Source organism: Anas acuta, chromosome 9, assembly GCF_963932015.1.
Source record: "Anas acuta chromosome 9, bAnaAcu1.1, whole genome shotgun sequence".
Taxonomy (NCBI): domain Eukaryota; kingdom Metazoa; phylum Chordata; class Aves; order Anseriformes; family Anatidae; genus Anas; species Anas acuta.
Window position 1 is genome coordinate 24,031,853 of NC_088987.1, and position 17,835 is coordinate 24,049,687.

Below are 17,835 nucleotides of genomic sequence, written 5' to 3' on the forward strand. Positions count from 1 at the left end.
CCAGGGAATGTTCAATTTAAAACTTCAACTAGCAAAACAAGCAGTACTGCCACACATCTTTGACTATTTTCAACTTGAAAATAAAGAGATCCAGGAGGGAAAAGTTGAACTAACTTCTCCCATGCAGCCATAGTAAGGAGATCCCAGCATAAAGGCTGTGCTCCCAGGAGGAAACAAGTCATCCAAAGTTTTGATGTTTGAAAAACGAGAGTCAAAGGCTTTGATATCCTATATAAAAAAAGACAAAATGGATTAAATTAAATTTGTCATTCAGTTCCAGTAGAATCATTTAAAAGTTCATATAAATAGATGCTTATTCTTAAACACTTATGAAGTATTCTTTTCAAATACAAAATAATTCATTGAGGGCAAAGAAATTACTGATATATTACAAATGCTTGTACACAATCAACTGTGCTACCCTGTAGAGCACCACTACAGTACTTCATTCAAAACATCATCAGTTATGATAAAAAAACATGTTTTCCTACAGATCTCTACTTTGCAATAGGGCCCTAGATTTTGTGACAAAATACTTGCTTAAGCACATTATATTTTTTATATACTAAATGTCATTAATTTAAGATGCATATTTTTGTTCATTCTTTTATTTAAAAGGTGCATATGTTTTTCCCTCCACTCAATGGAGTAAGGAACTAAGTGCAAGAAGATATTGAAATTGTGTATTTACCTTGACAACAGTTTGGTAAACAAAAGGAAGAACTTGTTTTGACCACTGCTTCTCCAAATACACTTCACCATTTTGGTTTAGTTGGTATCTATTGCCAGTGAGTAACTGAGCATACACAACTATTGATGTTTCATGAATAATTATTCCTTTTCTTCTCTGGTAACTGAGCACAAAATAGAATATTTAGTTTGATTACAATAAACAGAACTTTGCCAAGGTAGTGGAATTAATTTTTTAAATAAAAATTTACTCATAGAAGTTACTTCTAACAAAGGGATTTTAATGTTTTATTTCCTGTTTTATAAATAAACACCCAGAACAGCTTTATCAATTGCTTACCCATCATTGCGCAGCCATCGCTGTGTAGCTAAATTTGTTAATTTAAACCCATTTTACCTTTACATTAGGTAAAAGGAAGGGTAAGGAGTAATTAGGGCAGTTACCTCAAATGATGGACAATGAAATGGCAAGCTACAGTAACTCAGGTGTATTCTGTTGGTCACCCACACTCTAGAAATGTGAGCTGTATTCAAATTTAACAATATTAAGCTATTGAAGTTGTACCTTGATACTATATGACTCCATTCTGTATACTTCCTACAACTGCGGATTAAATTACCAAGACCAGAAGCGTCTGATACTCATTTATTGAAAATTCTTTTTTAACAGCATCTGATTTTAAACACCTAATGACTAACTCCACATACTCTGAAATTTCAACATATGCTTTGTTACTTTTTATTTTTTAATTTTGTTTTTCATTCCAGTGAACTCATTAACCTTTATTATCACAAATGCAGCAGCTCTTCTCTGCTACTTAGGACTATGATAAGGCAACAAAACATAACTAAGCGATAACATGCATGTTATGCTTTCATCTTCAAAGTTACTTACTGCTCTGAAAGACCTTGCACTTCTTTTAACCACATGCTTTGCTCCTTATCTCCAACATATGCCACTTTAGTTGGGGGCACTGCATTTCCCATGTAGAGCTTCTGTGTTCCGTGTGGTTCTTCCAAGTAGAACCTTGAGAATATTACGACAGATATGAATTTAACCAAATGAGACAAATCTGGACATAACCAACCATGAGCAAAACTTAAAATAGTTAGAAATTATTTTTTAAGGACGTGGAAAACTTGTATTTTTATCTACCCACCCACAACAGTTCTCACAGTGTAATTTTAGATGAAATACCAGTGCATGTACTGAAAGGAAGATTACACAGAAATGTTCTCTTCTACTTTATTCCATTTGGATTTCTGTGTGTGCTTTTTTTCCCCAAAGTTAAGAATGAGGTCTCACAGACTTCTAAATCTAGAGTGAAGAAATCTATTGAAGGACTAGACTTCTATGCTGATAACCAAAACTCAGAATGATGCTAAACAAAGATTCTTCCATCAAGCAGCCTTGGATACATCTGGACTAAATTGCTGTTAGTAAGCATTACAACAAAACCAAAACTTTTTTATACAGCCTAATGAACCTGATCAGAAAGAAATGATAAAGAAGGCATTTAATTACCTATGAAACATTACTTACTTGGTTTCTCCATCTGACACAGCAACAACTCTGGCTTCTTCCAGGTGTGGCCAGTTAACAAAAACAAGCTTTCCAAGTATCAAACTGGCAACATTTTCCACTGTCTGAAAAAAACAGAAGTTAGCATTTTTACTCTCTTTTAACAAACTCAAAATTATTTTAAGAAAAAAAAAATCGATTGTTTTTCAATAAAAATCAGTAAAGAACATTTTTTTCTTGCAGAAGAGACTAATTTTAGCTTACTAATTTTATTTTGATACTACATATAATCAGATTAGAAATGATGAAGAGAACAACATCATATATTTTAGGAAGAGTATCACATTCCAAGCGTGTCTGCTTACAACTAGTATATGTTAGTTATAAGACTGGGGTCAACTTCCATTTCTAGTAAATGCTTCCTTTTTTTGTGTGTGTGTGTATGGTAGATCATTTAGAACAATTTGCATCTCTGGGACATAATAATCAAACTGAAAATTTGAGATTAGTACAATAGCTTGTACTACAGATTTTATTTCTGTATCTCCTGGAAACAAAGTAACAGCACTTATGTCCAGGACTTTCCTAGCATTTGTAATTTTAGTCTCATATTATATTCTCTTTATCCAATTAGTTTCAGCTATCTTTTAAACTACTATTTTTGCTTATTTAACTCTTTGCCACCTATCACTCTTCTTATCTCTCTACCATAAACACTCACTTTGTTTGTTTTCCTTTTCTCTTTTTTTTTTCTTTTTAATCAATTTATGTAAGTCTTTGAAACTTTTTTCTTCTGTTTATTTTCCTAGATTTGTCTTTTGCTACCTGGTATTTTTGATTATCAATTAATGTCCTGGAAAGAATTTTCAAAAAAATATTTTGCTTCTTAATGTCTCTGCATCAACTCTTTCTTGTATTTCCTTTATCAATCACTTTCATTTAAGTGGAAGGTGTAACTGCTATGTTGATGAAAAGATACTGATAAGAAGCGCCTGTATACTCCACAACACAACACAAGAGGCAGTGATCTGAAGAGCCTTCTTCCTTACCATTATACTATTTCCAACTATTAGTTTGTCATGAGCGAGTCTCACCAAGTCCTTACCTAACAGTACTGGACAACCAGAAATGCCAGAAACACTACTAAGATGCCAGACATTTAATAGTCTGAAGTTAGGACAAATTCAAATCTTTCAGCAGTTTCCCAGAATTCTAGACTGTTCCCTACACAAATTTAGTATTGTAATGCTAATGTATGTGTTGTTTTGTTTGTTTTTTTTTTTTTTAAACTCTTGACTCCAACAGTCAACAAAAGCTTTTGCTGTGAACTAATACAGCTAATGTTTCCAGTGAAATGGAACAGATGTTTTCAAAAACATGCACTAAGAAAACTTCTACAAATGGACTAAACTTTGGGCTGGCAGCTAAGAACTCCAGAGCTCCTACTCCAGCAATTCATTCTATGGCCTTGAACATTCACCTGTATTTCACCTTCCCTTCTATTCATTGAATTTCAAGAACTTAAAGCTCATTTTGAGATCAAAGCTTTACTAGATAAAGTTCAGAAAAAATAATCTGAAGACATTCTTTTAAATTAACTATCCAATTCAATATATTCAACTACTCTTTAATACTGACTAGATTTTGGAAGTTCTGGAATTACTCTAAATGTTTTTCTCTTTTAGTACACTATTGAGAAGATATGAATAACTAGCATTTCAAATTTAACTATTTATCAAATTCAGACTCTTCATGACAAAGTTTTACGTTGATTGTTGGTTGCTTTTTTTGGGGGGGCGGGGGAGGGGCAAAGGGTAATTTTGTTGTTTGTTAGTTGTTTTTAAAGGAGGCAAATACTTACTTGATCTTTTGAGTTTTCATCAGTTACAATTTCTAACATCATGTTTTCTCCATGGCTGCTTTGCTGAAACACCTGCACGCCACTTTTTCTAAGACAGAACTGGGTAGAACAACACAGTACATAAAAATTCCTTGAAATGTTACGTAGTGTTTTACAAAACAGAATTTAAAATGTCAGAAGACTGAAATCATTTACCTTATGTTTAATGTGCTTTAAAGTAGGAAATCCACAAAAATATAATGCACTCTTGTTGATTTTAGTTATTTGATTGTGGGTAATTTCTACATGCCAAGCATCCAAAGGTATTGTTTTATACCTAAAAAACAAGTTGAACAACATTTGCTCATACAGCTATTTTAACTATAGAATCTCTCATTACTCACTCAAACCTTAGGAACACTAATTAACAAAATATTTGACTACCCTGTAAGGTGGTAATTAATTTAAACCTCTGGAAATCTATACAAGAGAACTATGAAACCCATGTTATTGCTGAGAAGATTCTACGTTAAGAAAAGACAAAACTTAACTTCAAGCCGTAATACATTGCAACCTTGCTATTTTAATTCACTGTCATTGTCAACTTCCAAACGAGCAATAGTTACATGTGGTAATAACATACATCTTTACAACTGTTCATTCTCCACCAAATAAAATCCCACAACAGGCATTCCTTTATTAATGTGTCTCAAGTTTGACTACAATAAAGGTTATATTTCCATTTAATCTTGAAACGTCAGACTGTGTTAAATAAAGCTAGCTACTTGAACTGAGAGGAAAATTAACACAACACTTGTGTTCAATACTCCACATTGGATCCAAATACTTACCATGGCTTACAAATGGTCTGAAATTATTGGGTTGATAGATCACCACTATCAGATATTTGCACCAATTTTTCATCCTTTGTGTCTAGAGAATTAAGAATTCTCTAGAGAATTAAGAATTCTCTAGAGTGTTCTTGCTGACTTAGCACTGGTTCATCTGCTTTGCCAAGCAACTCTTGAAGACACACGACAACGACTCTTACCATGCTGTCCAGAACAAATAGGATCTAATGCAACAGTTTATATTGTCCAGAGTAAGTATCTGCATATACAAGCTTTGTCTAAAACGCAAACAGAAGTGTTCTAACAACTTTTAATCTACACTAAAATAGTTATTCCAGAATTACCTGGTATGACACCTTTCAATTGCAGGAAATTTCTCTGGCCAAGGAGACATGTACTGGAACTCTGCATCTTTGTCATACCAGTACATTAAGCAGGCACTGTGAGTATTTCTGCGTTTCTCCTCTTCTTTTAGGTACTTATTACATGGTTCCATGGCCTGCAGCAGTCGTCTCTAAATTTAAGAGAAAATATGTGAAACTTGCAACAGAAATGAGCACAGGGAAGTCTTGCACTAGAAAGGTGGATACCTGTGCTTTTCTGGTTAGTACATTCACTAAGAGCAGCCTTCTCTTCCTTATATCCCAGGTGCAGGATAGAACTAGGAAAATTAGAGTGTAATAGCTTTGGAGAATAAAGATTACCTTTTTTGGAAACATACTCTGAGAATATTAGCCACTTTGAGAATATTAGCCACATTTTACCTTTTGGATTTAGCATTCAAAGAAATACTAGAAGGATTTTAGAAGATTTTTTTTTTCCTCCAAATTAACTATTAGAAAAGGTTCGAACAATTACAAGTTTTTCAAGAAAAAACTTGTCTTTCGTGAAGAGACTAACACCCATCAACTTTTCGCTGTGAACTACGAAAACAATTGAAAGACACACATCACTACCTGAATATGTATCTATTCTGTATTTTAATTTTCATTCACTCTTTGATGTACTTAAATTTAGTCGGATAAGAATATGACAATAGGACTTGTTATGAGAGCAACATAAATACATTATATTGTTATCCTATAGGCAACAGGATAATCTAATTGTATTGCTGCCCTTTAACATTCTACTGCTCAATTTGTACTTAGTCTTCTGCCCACTACTGGTGCTCAGGTGAAGAGAATTTCTGTAAATGAGCTGTTTTATTTTTTTGTGTGTATTTTTGTTACTTTTATTTTACTTACAGACACATCGTATTTTTGTATATATTTAGGAATACACATCTTTCTCAAGAAATTATGTATCTGACTACCTGATCAAAAAAACAAAAATAAGCTAAAAATCCCACATTCCTTATTTAAGACACCTACTACTTCAAGGTAACTTTGCTTGTGCTAACTTAATTTAATCTGATCTCCAGGCAGCAAATAAAAAAATTAATTAACCGTTTTCCCACGGTTAATTAATCAGGCATTAATTTAAACTTCCATCTAGCTGCACTTCTCCTAAACTTCTTAATTAATCTATAGATAGACTTGTTACAAAGCTCTCAGCAGACATTAAAAGAATTTACAGCATACATTAAAATAATTTACCTCATCAATAAAAGGGATTAATACCACAGCTTCCCATTCTTGCTGTTTTCCATTCAGGTCAGTTTTAAAGTCTGGTGGATAATATTCTATAATAGGAGAGTCTTGACTAATCATCAAATGCTATGAAAATACAATAGGAGAATCAAATGATGTAAGAGACAGTTTAGCACTATTTCTAGGAAGAGAGAGATGAAATCTGGTATTAAAATCAGCTCAAGGCTGTATAGGAGTTAAAAAATTATAATTTAACTGCCCTGGTCAAACTACTTAGCAAGTTCAACATTGTGTTTTATTTACTAACTTGAAAACATATAAGAATAGTAAGAAGTAAAAGTATGTAACTTTAGATTCAGAAGTAGAATATACCTAAGAGTACACGTAAAATATAAAGAAAAAAAGTTATTTCAAAATAAAACAGACAAAACCAGTAAATGATAGAAAAATATGACTTAATTCTAAATCCTACCTGGTAACATTTAGGTAATAGGTCTTTGCTAGCTGCTGGAAGTACAGCAAGAAGCTGTTCAAATGGCATGAAAGGTTTTCCCAGTTCAAATTTGATTTCGAGTTCACTGATGTTGCGAATATCTGACAGATAAGGTGCATAATGATATGGGTAATACCTGCAGGGAGAAAAAATAATCTTGAATTAATTATACTACAGCAGTGTACACAGATGAGAAATAAACAGAACTGTATGACGTTTCCTACAAATAAGGTGAACACTGTTCCATTCTGAAACAGTTTCTCATTTGACAATTTTTCTTACCAGCTCCATGACTGAACTCCATGGTAATAATAATGCAAAATCCATTGTATTGCCTGGACATAACATTCAGCTTGATCAGCCAGGAAGTCACTTAAAATAAAAAGATAAAAGGTAATTCTTAGCTTTACTCAGCATCTTATACATAGGAACGAAGACAGAGCACTTAGAGAACCTAGTAAGCACACAGTTTTCTAGATCCATTTAATACTAAGGGATTATTTTTTCCTCTCTAGTCCTGTAATACTTCTAACAGAAAACTTGACTTGTAGCCAGAAGCATCACCATGCCATGTGCTCTCTGCTTTCAACATGGATGTACGTTCTGTTTTATATTACACATATGCAAAGACCTGTCTTTTGTGTTAAAAAAAATAATATGAAAAAAAGAAGTAAACACTTACTCAGAAACTACTTCCACGCCCATTTTAGTCATGTAGTAAGTTCTCTTGTATTGCCTAAACTCTGTTTCAAACAGATCATCATCTTCTGGTTCATCTTCCAACACAGCTGAAAGAAGCCATGAAAAAATATGGATTAAGATTCCATAACGTCTCTATCATAACAAGGTTTCAAGACATTCAGTTTTGATTTAATGCTTGAACTCTATTCCTCAATTCACAGTTATGTATGCTTGTTCCTTCCTTGCACAGAAAGCAACACAGAGCAGTCAAACAAAGTTTTCAGCTGGAGTTTTTTTTTTTCTTTAGAAGATTGGCAATATATTTCATAGCCCAATTATATAATAACTGAGCAGAAATATAAACCATTTGAAAATAATTTCAGAAAAAAAATGTTTTTCCCCACAGATTAAAATTTATAGATTTTGGACAAGAAATTCCAAAGCAGGACCCAAAGGCCTTTATTTTGAGTAAGTGTAGTGAGTTTAAAAACACAATTAATGCAACAACAAAAAAATCCAGAGCTGTACAAAAAACAAACACCACTAAAACAATGAATCTGTTTATTTTTTCCTGATCTCTATAACAAATTACCTAGGCATATGGTTACCAAAAACATACTGTTACTGAAGACTTGCTCATTCATATTTCATCATGGAAATCCTGGTCAGGTATGAAGCATTTCAAAAGCTTTAGCCCTGCTCTCTCACCACAAGCCAGTTATATGCATTTCTATTTCCCAATAGCTGATTACACAACTCTTTTATTTAAAGAAATTTCTGGAATGAAGTTCTTACAGATTTTCCAAATTTATACTCAAATTAACATTTTGTTGTTGTTGTTATATGCAAATGAAAAAATAATTTGCACTTACTTCTAGAGGTCACAACTTCATTTTTTTCTAATGCAGCCAAACATAGAGAATTTTCCTGAGCCTATTAAAGTAATATTCGAGATTAAGTAAAAATACAGGCTAATACACACATACCTCATCTATAACCACATGCCTGCAACTCAAACGGCTAAAATAAATATGAATAAATATTATTATTATTAGGTATAGAATCACTGTATTTCCTTCCCTTGTAATTGCCTGGGGAAAAGGATTTTATCCATACACATCAAACAACGACACAGCCTCAGACAATATCTCAATCATCTTTAGACAAAAAATATTTGAATGCTTGTTTGTGTACCAAAATGTATTTCCAAAACTCTCTAATACAAATATTTTGCCTACATCATATATTCTACTATGGCACAACTATGCAATCAAATTTTTAGCAACTTTAAAACAGTTCAAATTACTTTTGAGGGAAATAAGTACAGAAGAAATTGTGTTTGAGAGACTCAAAAAAAAACAAGTACAGATTTTTCTCTGTCTACAGCACTCTTAAAGGCTTCACTAAGTGAAATCATTGAATTGGCCCTCTTCCCCTGTACCTGAGATATCGTTGCCATTCAAAGGATCAGTCAAGACGACTAGCTAACACTATACAGCTGCTCCAAACTTCTGTGGCAAATAAGAAAACAACCACAAATAAAGCATTCCTTCTTAAAGGAATAGTTAAAATCTTGCTCTTACAAATCACAAACTACACTAAGAATGGGATAACGATATACCGTGACAGGCATAATTTGAAGAAATTTCCTGCAGCTACTGCTACACTCTGCTGAAGGTATATACTGAAAGATAGCCAAAAAAGCTCAAAAGGGGAGTTTATTCCATTTAATGTATGTGCAATTTAAATTGCTATGGCTAGCAAACTACTGATTTACAAAAAATATCATTTTTATTTCCAAAATAGTGTATGTAGAACACTAACCTTCTGTTTCTTCTGTTTATTGTTTCTGGCTTCTTCTGCTGCAATACCAGCTGCCTCATTGAGGTATTTATTGCCTACTTTACTTTCAAACCATTTTAGGTCTACGAAGACTTCACTAAAGTGTTCACGATCAAACTGCAAAGAAAGATTCAAGTTTAGAAATATCAGAGGGATGGAAAATGTAGAGTAGGGTAGCAATAGATTACAAAAAAGATTTAGATAACTGCCAAACTTCATAATCAGCCCTACAAGTAATAGAGGTATATATGGTCTGGGTAGTACCATCTCATACAACATACCCAACACTTTTATAGTTCTACCTGAGAAACTGAAGACAGGGCTGAAGCAGGAACAGCAGATGAACTTCCTCCTTTAAAGCCCTTCAAAAGGTTTTAACATTTCCATTTCTAGAGGCCCTATGCATTTTTTAATCTCTAGGATGGATTAATGCAGTGGCACATAATAGGACATCTTCCTGAATGTCAGTTTGTTAATGAAGAATGTGGATGCCTGCCTCAGACATACTAACACTTCATTGCTCTTTATGAGTAATGTTAATAACAAAACTTGCAAAAAAAAAAATAATACTGCTTTCCAAGGTCTTTGGACATGCCTTATGCCACAAAAGCCAAAAAAGTTAAAGTTCTGACCAGCAAGGAAGCAAAGCTGGCAACACACTTTGCCCAGTGTTATCATTCGTTCAACAATAATTGAGAACTATAATGCTACTGGTGAACCCTCATTTGACCCAAAGTGCTCAAAGATGCTAGCTATAAAGCATAAACCCAATTATTCAAGCTTTCTCCTTTCAAGTTATGGTAAGATCAAACATCTAATTGGATCCCATGATAAAACACCTTATGACACCACTTGTAAAACAGAAGTTATTAAGCAGTTCATTAAGACATCAGCATAATGCATTTTAGGGCACTATATGGAATTCATATGTAACAGACTGAACCATTCTATGAAGCATAATTATGAAGGTACTTACATCTGACAATCTCATGAGATACTTCTCAAAGCGTTTTAAATTCAGATGCCCATTTTCATTTATGTAACCTATTGGGAAAAAAAGAGTGTTTTTTTTAAGTTAACAATTTGAAAATTACAACCCAAATGTTGCATAGACAATAAATATAGTTTTTTAAACTATACTCAAATCTAACTACTACTGACAGTGATGTGTTCTATGGCAAGCCTACAGATTTATCATCTCTTAGAGGTCCTATAAAAAGTGGTATGAGATAACAGAGCTAAATTCAGTGATATTTTTGTTCTTTCCCATTTCTTATACTGGTTCTGTTTCATATTACTAAAAAGCCTGCAGTGAAGAGCTGTACTTTCAAATATAAAAATACTCATGGAGACAAGTGAAGTCTAAATAAGAAAAATAAATTGACCAGATTCAGTAAGGATTATCAACCACTATTGATCAACTGGTAGGACAGCACATAAGTTTAACTCAACCTTTTGCTCTTACTCTGCCCTATAGCTCTCCCTTTCTTCAGACTTTAAAAATCAAACAAAAATCCCCAGAACTCCTTACCTCCCAGTTCTGGCAAGATAGCCATGTATGTTCTATAAAGTAGCGGCAGTGCATCATGATTAATGTGTAAATGAGGTAGATGAGGAATAAAATCATTGCCTACAAGGAAACCCATCAAGATCCAATCATCTATTATCTTTTCAATATCATATTCAAATGGAATCTTATCCTAAAAAAAAAAAAAAAAAAAAGTAACATTTTTATTATCAAGTTTTCATATAACCTTGCAGGATTTTTTTTCCTCCAATGACAGTTCCATTGGAACTTACTTTTACTGGTGAAAATTCATAATCAATATATTCTCTCATCAGTGATAAGTGCAGTAAATGAAATGTGGTTTCCTCTGGTGCACATGCTCTGTAAATTATTCAAAACATTGTCAGTTATTTATAAACACAGTTACAACATGAATATTTAAGAAGCTTATCTAAAGTTTATCTTAAACTTATCCAAGTTTATCTAAAAATAAGTAATCTGAGGATTATAACTTTGCAGGATCAAGTATATAAACATTTGTTTACCTCTATCTTAAAATTAAACTGTTTTGAGTCAACCTATTCCACGTTGCATTAAATACCTCTTAGGCAATTTGTTGTCCAAAGAGAGGGACAACCTAACCTTACTTTGCACCAAAACCAATGTACTTCTTAAGATATTGTAGGACTAGACCGAATACATGGAGTATGCAGATTCATGTCTAAACCGGCTGGGTTATGTACTCAGTCATTTGAAATACTTCTTTAAGAAGAGAACACTGTGAAAACATGTTCCAAATGCGTTATCTATTAGTGCCTTCAACACACGGTACTACTGCACACAGAGGAAGACAAATATAATATTCATATATGGTTTAAAGCAGACACCATGTATTCTTTTCTTGCCTTCTTTTTCTACCTTTATTAAACTAGTTTATATCTACTAAAGTTATGCCAAAATCAGTTAATACATACATGAAGAAATTAATGAGCGAAGAAACTTTGATGTATTTTAAATTTGTAGAGGACTATTTCACCTTGTAGATATTATAACTAGCTCGAACACCTCCAATGGCAAGCCAGCATAAACACCTGTATATTCACACACACACACACACACTTGATTTGGGCCAGAATCCTCTGAGAAATGTGTCACACACAAACTTAAATGAACAGTATTAAGACAAACTCTGAGCTACACTTGGCTGTGCAGAACTTCAGATCCAATTCTGATTCTTTTAAACCTAATTTTCAAATTAGTATAAAGTAACTTTGGCAAATCCAGGTCGATGATTATTTCACCTGTCATTTGTCATGTCACTGGATTTGAAAATCCTGATAAAACTGATTCCTCTCGATCAATTAACTGCTGATAGATATTAGTTTGTATCCTTTTTTAATATTTTCAAATTCCCAAGTGAAAATACTCTTTAAGGAAGTGACCATATTGACAGAAGGCAATTCCCGCAACTTCCCAAAGTGAACTCCTGTAATAAGCCATATTATCTAGACATCATAAAAATGCTACATCTAGTGCAATGCTCGAGGAAAAAAATGGTACTAGGAGATCTTGCTTTTTCATTTTTTATTTAACTAATTCACTAAATGTTGTCACACTTCTATTATATTCTTCTATTAAAAACATGGGAAAAGAACCTCTTTCTTTAATTAGAATTAGCTCCTTTAAAACATTACACTGCTTACTACTTACAATTTTACGACTTACTACTGTGTTATCCAAAAGCTTTATTATACCAAAAAGTGAGTATTTCTTGGTCTCTCCCACCTTTGCCTTGACTCACTGAATACATGTTTAAGGTTCTTCACAGAAGGAACCTACTCACAGAAATATCTACCAAAAATATTTTTTCTATTAATTCAGAATAACTCCATGTCCATGCACAATTCTGGAACAAAACACTTGATCCTGACTAATGATAATGCATGAGTCCATTCAAATGAGCAAATCCAAAATAACAGCAACCAATCAGCCACTTTAGAACAGTTTATTTTAATAATTATTCCAGCCAATTACCTCATAGATAATTAAGTTTTAAAAATGTTTTTAATAAGAAGTGTGGAAAAAGCGTCAGTACAGCCTGAGCTACCCCATTCAGAATATGAAGCAAGAAGCACAACACACCAAAGGCCTAAGGACTTTTTAATTAGCTGCCCTGACAACATACATTTTCCCACATAAACAAATTAAATCACAATTTAACAAGATCATTTCTCTAAATTCACATATACTCTAACAAATAAACTAAGACTTGATTAATTTACCATGAAATCAACAAAGACAGTTTTAGTTACGCAGTACCTTTTATGATTTCATTTCATCTTATATAAAATTAAGAGTAAAGTTAAAAGCAGTTTACCTTTGAGATTTTTTACCACCAAATCTGACTTCTTCTCTTAAGAGTGCGAAGTGTGCCTCATGACTTGTTAATCCCAGCATAATCTATTACAAAGAGATATTAGAAAGGTCTTATTTCATTTTTTAAAACTTTTACACAAGATTTGAACAATATAAATAAATTTTGCTGTTCTGTTTCATTACAAATTCAAAACTTCGTAGGAATACGAAGTTACATGCTTGCTGAATAAAATTTTGGAACACTGTGCTTACAAACCACAGACATACATACTTTGAAAGCTTCTGTTGTTTCTTATTTTAATTTCACATACCAAATCAGCATCTAAGCCATAGAGACAGTGTCTTGTGTTTGGATCATGATGGGGCTTTGCTTTTTCTGATCTGATGAACTCCATAATTTTATGCTCTCCTTCCCCTGGAGTCTGCATGGAGAAAATACACACATAAATAAATAAGCATATATATTTATTTCAAATAAAATTGTTATTTTGAAGAAAAATAAGAAAATGCAATGACCTCATGGCCTGATAAATAGACTGTTACTCCCTGCCAGGATTTGTCTGTAGAAATTTTCATGTTGACGAAATATTTAAGATGTTCATGCAATCTAGCCATGAATTCAGTTCCTGAAAACAGAAACCCAAGTTAAACACAAAGCTTTTAATTAATCATTAAAAAATGCATTTACATATGTCAAGTATTTATAATAACAGATACCGATGCTGTAATAGAAAAGGGGTACAACTGTTTTTTAAAGACGTTTCGTTTTTTTTTCCCCATACCAACTTAAAAAATCCCTAGAACAAGATAGTAAATCAACCATATTAAAAGCTATTCAAACTTCCTGTAATTTCAAAAGAAAAGGCACTTATAGATAGGAAAATATTACCAAACTATAGGTTTAAAAAAATAAACACATTTAATGTTAAATTTAGACATTAATTTAAATAATTAACAAAATATCTTACCTGGTGTAATACAGTTGGAGTCAAATCTGGCTTCAGTAGGTAGAGTTTCTCCCTTTTCTAATGCCTTTTTTATTTTGTCCTCTGCCTCTTTTGCTGATCTGAAGCAAAACAGGGGTGGGAATAAGGGGTAGAGAAGGAATTACCATAACATCTTTCTGACAAAGTATTTATTAGTTGATTTTTAAAGAATGTTAAAAAAAAAAAAAAAAGAAAAAGAAAAAAGAGGGAGAGACACTTAACTCCTGAACAGAGCTTGAACTTGCTTCTGATACAACTACAAGACTTAAAAATAGCTTTTTTACCCGGTAATGACAATAATCCATCATTACTCAGATAAAATTAATATTTAGATTACCTAGAAGATAACTGAGTAACTCATCCTAAGGAAAATAAAATAACATTGAGACAAAGGTAATTCTTGAGATCTATACATCTGAAAATGCAATCTCAGAACAGCAATGAGCAAAGCAGCAAGTCTGGAGTACCACAGAGGGGAGGGAGGTGTGAACTAACAACTGACTGCCACTGCTGGAGAAACAAACACAATCACCCCAGTATTCTTTGTCAAGGATTCTATGTGCACTTCTAAAACAGAAAAATAGAAAACAATGTCTTGAAATGGTTTAATAGATTCTTCTCCTATACAGTTTAAAGATTTTACTTGTTCTCTCAATTCTGCTCCCCCCCCCCCTTTTTTTAAATTTAGAACTCTAGATTTCTTAATTCCTTCCTTCTCCCATCTTCTTTTTTCCTTAAAAACAGATAAGCAAACAACAAAACACCCTCCCTGGTTGAAAGTATTCTCTCTTGTCCCTTTCTTCCCCATGTGTTTGTCCCATTTCATTCAGTATCCCTGTATTGTCAGTCTCCAAACAACTTTCACATGTCCCAAAACATTAAATATTAATTTGTTTACACTGTATAATTTACTTGCAGCTGTACACGTGAGCTAGCTTGATAACAAGTATCAGCAGAAACCAGTTTTCTTAGTTCCCAAACTTCCTCCTCTATGACTGGCAAAGAACAACCCATTGTAGTTACCCAAAAGGCCTCTCTAGCAATAGCGTTCACAAGGAGCGAAGACGCTCATAAGTTATCAACCACCTGCAGACATCCTCATGAACTCCAGTGCAGATTTATTCCACTGAAAACTTCATATTGAAAAAAAGTCTCCGTTGTCCCCCTCCCAGGCTTTGCACACACAGAGGAAAATCTGAGTAACAAGCACACTTTCCTTTCTGGAATGCTGATTGTACATACTAACCTTTTACAAGCAGCTACCTTCACTTAACTAAATATTAAAACCACTGTCAAAGGCATGACTACTCACAATATATTTTATTTTTCATGGCATATGTTTAAGTAAATATTTTTAGGTAAATGTTTATTATCCTGAAGACAGAGGAAGAACAAATATTCTCACCTAAAACGTCTCCCACGCTGCTGATTCATTTTTGCTCTTGGAGCTACACCATCAACTGCCATGAAGAAAACCTTCCTTGGCTTAATAATGCGAAACAGTACTTCCAAATAGTGAAAAATATCAGCAAAAATCTTATCTTCTGAGATTCTGAAGTGAACATCATCATCATTTGGATGTGAACACTGATGTATAATGCCATTCATGTCCAGGTACAAGTTGTCAAATTCTGGAATCTAAGCAAGCCGTAGTTAGTACCCAGTTGGGGACAGCTGAAGGAACGCAGTCACTGCGCAATGCACGGCTGAGAATAATACACTCTGGAAATGAACCGAGGTGGCAAGGCTTTCCCAGAACCTATGTACACCAACGTGCTAAGAGTATCTTGACTGCTTACAGGCTTCTCTGTGCTTTCATTCCGTTATTAGGTGACCCGATTCATATCCCCTCCTGAACATTTTTGGCCCAGCAAAGGCAACACAATTCTAGAGATAGCTATGTTCTACATGGTATGAGGAGAAAAACCAAGTGATTCCATTTTGCATAGCTGCACTACAAAAACAATACAAACTACAAAACTGAGGATGCAGTTTCCAATATTATTTCAAAAGCAAAATCAGCCTTAGGGCTTTCTTAGTCAAACAGTTCCTACCATGACACTCCATGCTTAGCTATGATAATCGCTGGTCTAAGAAGCACAGACACAACACAACTGAAAAATAATTGTGCGTGTTTTACACAGAAATTGCCTTCTATTATTCTGTGTAGATTTTCTGTAATAGCAGACAGGAACAAAAAAAAAGATGTAGCTTAGACAGGCAGCCTACACTGGGAAAAATTCTTATCAATGTAGACAGATGAGGCTGACATCATAGTTCAGCCAGCACTCCTGCTTACAGATGGTAATAAACAGGACATCAGATACATGTTAGCAAAAATTGCCATCCGATTCTGCTTGGCCAGAGCAGGAGGTGGTTGAAAGCAAACTTTCAGAGCACTGAAACACCCGAGCCAGCAGTTACCTGCCAGAACGAATGCGGACAACCACCAGCCTGGTATCTCAAAACACCAAGATACACAGCTTCCAAAACAGTAGAGGACAGGCCTCACTGTCTTTTACACAAAATATAGTAGCAAATACATTTGAAACAGTTTGAAATCCTAACCCGGATGATAGTATGTGTCGGGCTATACATCTGAGAGGTCTAGTAAAGAGGAGGAAGAACGTAGATACGTGTAACCGTCCAAGTTTGGTGTCACAAACAGCCTAGGCATTTTTTTCCTCTTTTATGAACAGTAAGTAGCCCACACAAGCAAGTTACATCATCCAGCCTCCGGAAAGCCCAGCTGCAGAGTGGCAGCACCGCCCTGCTCACGGCTGAGTTGTGCTTTCATTTCTGAATAGCTCTGACAGGCTTTCGGGACGGGTGCCCCCCTGGGGGTACCCCCCTGGCTTGGGCAGGCACCTGCAGCCCCCTCAGCCGCCGCAGCTCCTAACTTCACGCCCAATTTCGGCCGGCAGCCCCGGCTTTCGGCCGCGGGGCTGTGTGCGAAGGCAGCCGTGCCTTACCCCAGCACAGGGCCCGCGGGGCAGCGGAACGGCCCCCCCGGCGGCTGCCAGCCCCGCGCGGGCCGGGAGCGCTCCGCCAGCCGCCAGGCGAGCAGGGTGGGACCGGCGGCCGGGCCCGCAGCTCCCGCCCGGGGGGCCCCCAGCGCCTCCCGGCCCCCGCACCGGCCCCCGAGCCCCGGCGGAGCGCAGAGCGGCGCTGGGGCCCTGCCGGCGGCCCAGCCCCCCCGGGTGCCGCCCGGCCCCGGCGCCCCGCGGCCGCCGCCTCACCTGGTGCTCCTTCAGCACCTGGCTGAGGCACGGGTACCGCTCCGACACCCAGCGGTAGAACTTGGGGACGCCCATGGCCCCCCCGCCCCGCGCCCCAACGCGCCCCGCCGCCGGCCCCGCTCCGCTTCCTTCCGGCGCGCCGCGCTGACAGCCCGCCCGCCCGCGCCATAGAGCGCCCCGCGGCGACCAGAGAGTGCGCCGGGCACAGCGGCCGCGCGT

General features: G+C 35.6%; 1 protein-coding gene across 6 annotated transcripts in view; it reads right to left on the bottom strand.

The window, feature by feature from the left end:
* The window catches only part of XRN1 (5'-3' exoribonuclease 1), a 45,486-nt gene extending 27,679 nt beyond the window's left edge, over nucleotides 1-17,807 (bottom strand). For 4 of the 6 annotated variants that reach the window (XR_011099198.1, XR_011099197.1, XM_068691462.1 and 1 more), the window contains exons 1-22: nucleotides 17,617-17,807; nucleotides 15,783-16,015; nucleotides 14,360-14,457; nucleotides 13,908-14,017; nucleotides 13,703-13,813; nucleotides 13,393-13,475; nucleotides 11,309-11,396; nucleotides 11,040-11,208; nucleotides 10,485-10,552; nucleotides 9,491-9,625; nucleotides 8,539-8,599; nucleotides 7,668-7,773; nucleotides 7,268-7,357; nucleotides 6,965-7,121; nucleotides 6,499-6,618; nucleotides 5,248-5,417; nucleotides 4,269-4,389; nucleotides 4,074-4,172; nucleotides 2,234-2,337; nucleotides 1,586-1,717; nucleotides 692-854; nucleotides 115-228 (exon numbers count right to left, since the gene is read on the bottom strand). Coding sequence is in view for 4 of the 6 variants with exons in the window: in XM_068691462.1 (XP_068547563.1) it covers nucleotides 115-228; nucleotides 692-854; nucleotides 1,586-1,717; nucleotides 2,234-2,337; nucleotides 4,074-4,172; nucleotides 4,269-4,389; nucleotides 5,248-5,417; nucleotides 6,499-6,618; nucleotides 6,965-7,121; nucleotides 7,268-7,357; nucleotides 7,668-7,773; nucleotides 8,539-8,599; nucleotides 9,491-9,625; nucleotides 10,485-10,552; nucleotides 11,040-11,208; nucleotides 11,309-11,396; nucleotides 13,393-13,475; nucleotides 13,703-13,813; nucleotides 13,908-14,017; nucleotides 14,360-14,457; nucleotides 15,783-16,015; nucleotides 17,617-17,691 (2,607 nt within the window). In the remaining 2 variants the exon portion in view is untranslated. The remainder of the gene's footprint in view (nucleotides 1-114; nucleotides 229-691; nucleotides 855-1,585; nucleotides 1,718-2,233; nucleotides 2,338-4,073; nucleotides 4,173-4,268; nucleotides 4,390-5,247; nucleotides 5,418-6,498; nucleotides 6,619-6,964; nucleotides 7,122-7,267; nucleotides 7,358-7,667; nucleotides 7,774-8,538; nucleotides 8,600-9,490; nucleotides 9,626-10,484; nucleotides 10,553-11,039; nucleotides 11,209-11,308; nucleotides 11,397-13,392; nucleotides 13,476-13,702; nucleotides 13,814-13,907; nucleotides 14,018-14,359; nucleotides 14,458-15,782; nucleotides 16,016-17,616) is intronic. The other 2 variants (XM_068691460.1, XM_068691459.1) reach the window with 1 other exon arrangement.
* Nucleotides 17,808-17,835: the final 28 nt, after the last annotated feature.